The following is an 8,509-nucleotide window of genomic DNA, read 5'->3' on the forward strand; positions in this document are numbered from 1 at the left end:
ACTCAAAGATGTCTATGATATTGTGGAAGTCGCTCCCGCCTGCGCTCCGGTAGGGGGCAGCAGTGCTCCGGGTGAACTCACACCAGACACGGCGAAGAAGACTTGTGGGCGTGGCTTCAGTGACGCAGCAGCGCCACTTTTGAGCGCTTGTCCTCTATTCACATCGTCAACAACAACACAAGTTGTCAAACAAACTGTGTCAAGGACCGCCGAGAGAAACTCGCCGCGGCGACACAGCCTCCAGCCGTACGTGGAAGGTAAAATGACAGATTTAAGTTGTTGTTTAATAACATAAGGAAGCACAGTGGATACACACGACCGTGATAGCAGCTCCAGAGACGCTTCCTCGCTGCCAACGGTTGCCAGGAGCCTAGCTTGCTAACGCCACTCGTTAAGCTCCCGCAGACTACTAACGCTACACGGTGCTCTTTATACTTCGTTTCTAATGAATGCGAGCCGACCACATTAATCTAGCTAAATTACTGGAAAGGTTTAACGTCGACTGCAATCTGTGACCCGTTATCTTTTAACGGGAGGTGAAAAGGCTCGTTGACCAAATAGTGACAGGAGAGGTTAGATAGAGCTGTTCACTACTTGCTCTCTGTTTCTAATGACAGGGCCAGCAAACATATGTGCTCCTATTTGTCTCTGGCGTTGTTGGCAACACCTATTAAATTGTGTTGCCCTAACAGACATCAACATATTTGATATGGTATTGAATTATTCTGACATATGAAAAGTTTTCTTAATGGCTTTTTAAAAAAAACATTTCTGTCCCCTAGGTCAAAGATGGTTCAAGATGGTGCTCATATTCGGCGGCGGAGTGCCCAGGACTTCATGGCATGCTATGACTTTGCCTGTGCCAGACAGGAGTCGGTCCCTCTCCCGGCTGTTAAGATGAACCTCGACAAAGGGATGCTGGACTTCAATGGAGACAGGGTCAAGCTCCCGGACTGGCCACCCATCCTCAGCTCCATCTGTATCAACAAACACCTGCATCACATTGCAATAAGTAGCACATGCCAAGCTAGTCTGGCTTCTGGAGACACAGGTAAGGCCTGGGGAGAAAAACCCTGACACGAAACGAAAAAATACATATATACTGTATATATCGCTCATTGTTATTGAAACAACTACAGGATGAGTTCAATTAGAAAGTTCAACCTTGAAACTGGAATAATTGATCAATTGTGCATAATATACAACATTAATTATATCATTACCAATTTCAGATAGAAGGTACTATAAGTCTGGCTTCAGGAAGAGGATCCCAGCCATTCGCTCTAAGGACATGACATTTAAATTGTGCAAGGCCCTGAGAGAGTGTCTGACTGTCTCTTCCAACCTCAAGACTCTGCAGCTCAATGGACTTCCACTCAGAGAGAGGGACCTCATTACCTTGACGAAGGTATACAGATATGAGTGTAAAATTGCAGTGTAAACAATGACGTTTAAACTGTTTTATTGTTATTTATTTAATTATTTAGAGAGACGGGCTCGTAATCATAAGCTCATTTCTCTTCACTCTAATACTGGGGTGGATATTTCTGTAAAATCTGATGAAAACCCCAAACATATGCGTTTTTTTGTTTCAGGGTTTTTCAAAAAGTGTTTCCTTGGAAAACCTATCTCTGGCTAACTGTCCAATCTCTGATGAGGGCTTAGAGGGTATGTATATTCACAGCGTTGAAAGCCTTAAAAGGATTGTACTGCATGTAACTTCCATTTTCCATTCCTTTCAGTCATCTGCCAAAGTGTGAAGTATTCTACGAGCATCAGGACGGTAGATTTCACAGGATGCAATCTCACGTGGAGAGGGGCAGAGCATTTGGCCAACATCATCAAGGTGTGAAATACCATTTATAAGATTTTACCAACCATTCTATTTCAATGTGTTTTGGAACGTCTACTGTGGTAAATTAATATATATATTTTTTTTATTAATAAATTGACCTGTATTTATACCCCCACATTTAAATATATATATATATGAATGTTTTTTTTTAAATTCTCAGCATCAGGGAATGCAGCGGCATGGTACTGCATGGGCCGAGTCTCTGAGGTATCGAAAGCCACAGTTTGAGGGAATGGGAGGTCTCCGCCGTGTCACCCTGAACTGTAACACTTTGATTGGGGACCGAGGTGCTGCTGCTCTAGCGCATGAGGTGGCAGAGGACCTATGGGTGAAAGGTTAGTTGTTTTTTGGGGATTGAAAGAAATGCAACGAGACAAAGAAGAAGTATGTTGTTTTTTTTCCTCCTCATTTGTAGGAATTATTCTCATCTTTTCTCTCTCTGTTTTGTGATTGGTTGAGCAGCTTTGGACCTACAGAGGTGCGGTCTGTCCAACGAAGGAGCTCGTCGTCTGCTGGAAGCCTTGAAAGCAAATACTGCTCTTTGCGTACTGGATATTCGCAGTAACCCTTTAATTGGTAAGAAGCTGCCTCAAGGTTGAAACATTTCTTAAATTTTTTCCACACTGCTTCGAACTTCTGCCAATATGAGGAGTTATTGGTGCGTTGTTTGCTCCACACAGCACTTTTCTAACTGTGGGTGTAATAAACATTGTAGCCTCTAGGCGCAGCTAGCACACTGTTTGATTTTTACTTCGCTTGGTGGCCCAATTCCATACTACTTCTAACCCAGTTTCAAAAGTACTGTTTTCATGCAGGAAAAATGCTAGAATTGGTTGATAACACTGTAATTACCTTAATACTGTAATTGTACAGACATGTATCTAAAAACACAAAAAATGCGAATCTCTGAAAATATATATGTTTTTTCCTTTACAGACAACATCCTAATTAAAACCATCCTAGAGAGAGTACTGATGAATACTAATGGACAGTCACCAGAGGTGAGTGTCTTGAGCTAATGCCATCATTCAGAGTCTAAATGAATGAGTGATGTCCTTTCATGATTGCTTTGTATTCGTCTTCCTCATGTTGTACTGCAGTACTGCTGGATCAAGCCTGCAGCCTCGGAGCCACAGAAAGCTTCCGGTCCAAAGAGGCGAGCGCTACCCGGCACAGTCAGAGGAAAGACTACATTTAGGAAAGGTTTACATCTGATCTTGTTTCTCACAATGCTACATTATGAATGAATGAATATATACTTTATTAATCCCCAAGGGGAAATTTGGTGTCGAAGTAGCAGCAATTTACAGACAAAATGTAAAATGAACAGGGATGAAAGATATATACAATAATAATAATAAAAATAGCTGGGATGAAAGATATGTACAGCAAATGGGCACCTGACTGTGATTTTCAATCAAACCGACGAAACATATTGTATTTGTGATGGTGGCCACACAATCATCCCATAGAAATATATCTTTTCTTTTTTGTTAACATTGGGAATGGTTTTACTCCAGCTCTTCACCAAGCTGTTCAAATATCTAATATTGTGGCTGTAAGGGTTTATAATTGTTCATTTTCCCACACTGAACTAAACTGTCGAAGTGGCAATTTCAGATTTTCAGACTCCCTAACTGGCACTTTGGCAATTAGACAAAGTTGAAATGCACATCCACTAGTCTCCAGCCTGTGCACAAGTGAACACAACCTTCAGTGTTAGATCTGTTTTGAGATAGTGTCTATTATCTCAAACTCAAATTGTCTCTTTCTGACTTCTCACCTTTTGTCTTTTTAGTCAATCTGGAGACGTGGTAAGAACTTCATCCTCTCTCTCTTTCTCCCTCCCTCTGGTGCAGCCGCTCGTAAAGGAACATCTCCTGCAGGACGGAGTTCAGGCGATGCTCAGACCCAGAAGCCCTTTCCCAGCTCCGGTTATGTGCCATGGCGTGCTGCTGCACGAGCTGGACGCCAGAGGTGAGGAGCTGCTGGCGAACCCACACTGTATGCCGTTCATAAATGTAGCCCGCCGTATTTACTATTTCCAAAACTGTTTTTTTTGCAGAGGTCTGCCTCCTGGAGATTGTGTGATGGATCAAAGCTTTCAGGTGGGTTTCCTTGTCTCTACGGACAGTGTATTGCTGTAGAAATGAATGAAAGCGTTGTGAAATGGATCAGAACCCTGTTAAGTGTAGTCAAACTGTATTTCCGCCATCTGTTGAAATGCATAATTTTCATCAGGGCGCAGCTACCGTGAAGGTCACCGTGGAGTCGGACTCGGAGGGAGAGGAGGACGAGGAAGGCGTCGAAGAAGAAGAAGTGGTGGTGGTGGTGGAAGTGGAGAAGGGACCACCTTGTCTTGGTCTCCAGGACAGGATCACCGAGCGGAGGTTTGACCATATGCAGGTAAGTCGCATCATCCCGATTTGCAAGGTTTGTGTCCAGAGCAAAGAAGAAGCTTTAGGACTTTGAAGAACTTGGGGCGTGCGGTGTATTTGTGTCTGTGTGTAATCGCCCTGCAGATGGAGCTAAAAGAGTGTCGCCTGAGGCTGGCCGAGGAGCGCAGGGCCAGACTGAGAGCTGAGTCGAGGCTCATGGAGGTGATGATCATTTCAAAGATTCTAGCGCATAATTTCTGTCCGTTATTTCCTTTTGTCACCACCAGTTTATTGTTATCACCTTAGTTTGAGTATGTTGTGACACTGCAGGATCTCAATTCCACACAAACACTCAATAGCTAGAGGGTCAGTCAGCCACACTGAAGTGTTTTTTTTGGGTAATCGTGTTTGTTTTAACTCCCAGTGCTGCGTTACGTTCATTGTAAATGAAGAAACGAGAGACTGGCTTCAAGACGCCCTTTTTTTATTCTGTCTTTTTGTGTCGTTTCTGTTCAGTTTGAGTTGGAGACTGCCCGTCTTCGTGACAACAACCTGTCCCTGTCGGAGGCGCTTGCAGCCACCGGCTCTGCATCAGCACCGCCCGCTCTCGATGCTCTTGAAGATGAAGCGGTCCTCGAGAGCATTGAGAGTTCATTTACCAAGTTCCATGCTTTCCTGGATCTCCTCAAGGACGCTGGGTGGGTTTTCTTAGAACTGCCCAGAACAACATTTCTGCTTTTTGGCCTTTTGACTGTGCCATTTTGGTTCTGGGGCGAGGTGAATCAAAGAGTGTCTTTGTTTAATATACAACGTTCAGTTTCACTATGCATCTCTGGTCGTTCCCTTTTTCCATCCTCTCTTTGTTATGTCGGGTTTTCCCAGCAAGTGATCTCTTACTCACCCTGGGCCAATAGAAAGTGGTTTGGATTTAACTTAACTACTCATGTTTCCCTTGTCATATTGTCCTTTTATCTATTTTAGTGTTCAGTGTTTTTTGGGCGGGTCAACAATAACAATTGTAACTATCTATCTATTGTCAAAAGTACTGAGGATTACTTCACTTACAATCATATCATTATTTTTCTGCATTAAAGAAGTAGAATATGTTCTTTTTTTACAAACATTGTATGGGTCATGAAAAGGACAGCCTGTGACGTGGGAGTGGCTACTTTTGGTAAATTGTCTCCTTACCGTAGGTGGTGGATTTCACTTTCATTCTGAGATGCCCTTTTTTAACACTGGGCTGTTTGTTCTGGTCCCGTTGGCTTCCCCGTTGGAGTTCAGTTCAGAAGAGAGTTTCATTCTGACAGAAACACTGGTTTTCTTTGATTTTGATTTCTTTAACCCTTTTTTGTCACAATACCATATCTACTTTTGATTTTAACTCATTTATTTGTTGGTTTATCTTGTTTAATGGGCCTTTAAATAATGCTGGGTTGTTTGGCAACCAAGACCATACGGTGCAGTAAATAGGTGGAGAGCAGTCGCTGCTTCTTCTGCAAAAAAAATAAAGAATTTCAGATTAATTTGTCCCTCGTATTCCACTATTTTATGTTTTTCATCAGTGAACAGAATCAAACCAGTATCCTTGCAGTCCTGCCCATTACTCAGCAGCACTTTATTCTCATGTTCCAGTTTGTTGTGGCTACTTTTTTATATATATTTAAGGAGAAAATCCTTGTATTAGTAAAATATTGCTTTTATAATACTGGAATATTACAGTATCAGCTGGCTGCCATTACTTTTACCTATTCAACATCTCAAGATTAGTTTGGCTTGAATGACATTTATGTGCTCTTTGCTTGAACTTGTATTGATTTCACCTCTTCTTCTTCTTCTTTTTTGTAGCCTTGGTCAGCTGGCTTCAATGGCTGGAATCGACAAGTCAGATTTCCACCCTCCAGGAAGGCCTCAGCTCTCGTCTACAGTCGGCCATTATTCGGGCGGCGCAGCGTCACCGACTGGAGGCGAGCATCGGGATGTTCGAGCAGCGGCCGATACGTCGTCTTCAATAAGGGTTTGTGTTATACCTTCAGTTTCATGTTTGCATTAATTTAGTTAACATCCCCCAAAATTCCATATTTCGCTCCCAGTGCATTTTGGTTGAAGGATAAATTGTCTAACAGCACCTCGAACTTACCGTCTTGCCTGCAACCCTGCTGACCGGCACCAAGTTGAGTGTCTTTCAGTTTCATTATGCATCTCTGGTCATGCAGTTCTTCCATCATGTCTGTGCGTCATGTTGACTTCACTCACCGGGTGTTCTGTTCCTCACCCGAGTCAAAATAAGAGTTTCGTTCTCACAAACGCTGTTTGGATTTAATTTCCCGTTAATGGTTTTCACCTCTCACATGTTCCCTTTATCTAATCTTTTTACACAGCCACAGGCAGAGAAACATCGCTTCATGCACCTCGTTGATCAATCAACGTATCAATTTATTCATTTATTTGACGGTGCAAAAATGTGCTTTGTCATTTCCATTCAGAATAGAAAACTGATGTTGATTCATTATGAAATACATTTGATTTATTGTATACAACAGGTCAAATGTATTCAGTTTATCTCAGATTTGAAGATCTATATTTTTGATACCTCATTCAGAGGGCTCTGTTAGGGCGCGTATCCCATAATGTCACTCATGCTTCTCCGAGAACCGAATACCGGATAACCAGTAGTTTTTGAGTATATTATATGTGTATATTTGCCTATATTATTGTGTCTTCTGGTGATTCTATAATTGTTCTTTAAAAGAAAAGAAAGAAAGAAATTATCCTTTTATTAATCCCCTTAGGGAAATTCTTCTCTACATTTGACCCATCCCTGGTTAGGGAGCAGTGGGTAGCCCTTTGAGGTTAATTTATTCATTTGTCCGTTGCTCCATTTTACTCATGAAACTTCTAATCTCTCTCTAGATAGGCGGCGTCCTGCCCGCTCCACGAGGGAGACCGGCTGACCCCACCGCTCCCAGACCTCCGTCCTCTGTCGGGGAGTTTTTGCGTGAAGACCGGCTCCTAGATTTGACCTTCACTCAGGCCTCTGCACCCGCAGGAGACCCTGGTGTCGACGGAGAAGAGGAACCCGACACGTATTCCAAGCTGGAGAGCCAGCGTGACTCGGGTTCAGATCGCAGCTTCCGTAGCCAAAAGTCCTTTGACATCATGGTTCCCCTCAGTAAAACCTTTCGGACTCGGTCCAGCCATTCCAGGAGCGAGGGCTCCCACGGACACAGCTACAGCAGCAGCTACGCTCACAGTCATTCCTCCCACGGCAGCGGGACTCATGGGGGTTTGTCCGTGAGATCGAGCGTCAGCGACGCGATGAGTGACGGGGCAGAGTCTGCGGGGTCGGTAGGGTCAAGGAACAGGGGACAGGGAAGGCTAGCGACAGTCGGTCAGGCAGCGTCGGAGGGGACTTCCTGTCCTGGGAGGGAGACGCTGCAGCAGATTAGGTCTCTGGGAGGTCGGTCAGAGGATGAGTCCTTCTGACCCGCCGACCTGGAGGAGTAGCTCCGCCTCTCCGTGACCTCTGTGCCTGTTCTGTTACGTCTTCTTTTTCAAGTATAGATTTGTTTTTGAAATCTTCGGAAAAGACGCACAAACAGACGTCGTGAGAGGTCCATTAAACACCTGGTTGCATCGAAGCCAAAGCACAGATGGAGGTGATATCCTAGACACGGATTGAGACAAATGTGTCAACAAAAAACTAAATGCGATGCCATGGATATTTTTGTAGTTGTTGTGTATTTTTTTTTAATAGTTTTGCAGGTGCATTGTACAGAAAAAGTCTGGTAGTAGACATTAGGGTTTTCAAGCTAACCCCACCACCAATCAAGTCTCAGTTTCAATCTGCAAATCATGTGGTAGCTTCTAGAAAAGCTTGTTTCATATGTAATATTACTGTTTTTATGACTGTTTTTTGACTGTAAATTGGCGTACATTCCAGTAGGTTACCCTCTCATTGCTTAAAGTTTTAAATAAACATGTCTGGGTGAAATAGTGGACCTGTGTCTGCTCGCTTTCTAGATGCAGAAAATGTTTGTTTGTGTGGGCCAAAATCTTGTTTACTACATTTTGTTGCTCACGGTCTCTTTTTGGTGCCGAGTCCTGAGAGATGGAAGAAACGGCGCCGTGGCTTGATTTCTGTGTGTTTAGAGCAGAACACACTGTTCTTTCGGAGCATAAGTGTTTTCCATTACAAGGGAGCGCCAGGCCAAAAAAAAAAAAAAGAAAAGCCCAAAAGTACCACCTTCTCGGCAAAGGTGGCGAGGAGCGTTTC

The 8,509-nt window shown here is 43.4% G+C and overlaps 1 protein-coding gene across 1 annotated transcript; it reads left to right on the forward strand.

Annotated features, from left to right (window-relative positions):
- Positions 1-789: 789 nt before the first annotated feature.
- On the forward strand, positions 790-7,719 carry cep78 (centrosomal protein 78; the record flags this gene model as incomplete). Its single annotated transcript, XM_079222291.1, has 15 exons — positions 790-1,051; positions 1,233-1,408; positions 1,596-1,668; positions 1,743-1,846; positions 2,016-2,190; positions 2,318-2,431; positions 2,792-2,856; positions 2,956-3,058; positions 3,715-3,832; positions 3,921-3,963; positions 4,097-4,261; positions 4,378-4,455; positions 4,750-4,931; positions 6,082-6,254; positions 7,151-7,719. 15 exons carry the CDS (start codon positions 790-792, stop codon positions 7,717-7,719), a joined length of 2,400 nt encoding a protein of 799 aa, XP_079078417.1.
- Between the last annotated feature and the right edge of the window lie 790 nt (positions 7,720-8,509).

This window comes from Taurulus bubalis (genome assembly GCF_910589615.1).
Source record: "Taurulus bubalis genome assembly, chromosome: 8".
Lineage (NCBI taxonomy): Eukaryota > Metazoa > Chordata > Actinopteri > Perciformes > Cottidae > Taurulus > Taurulus bubalis.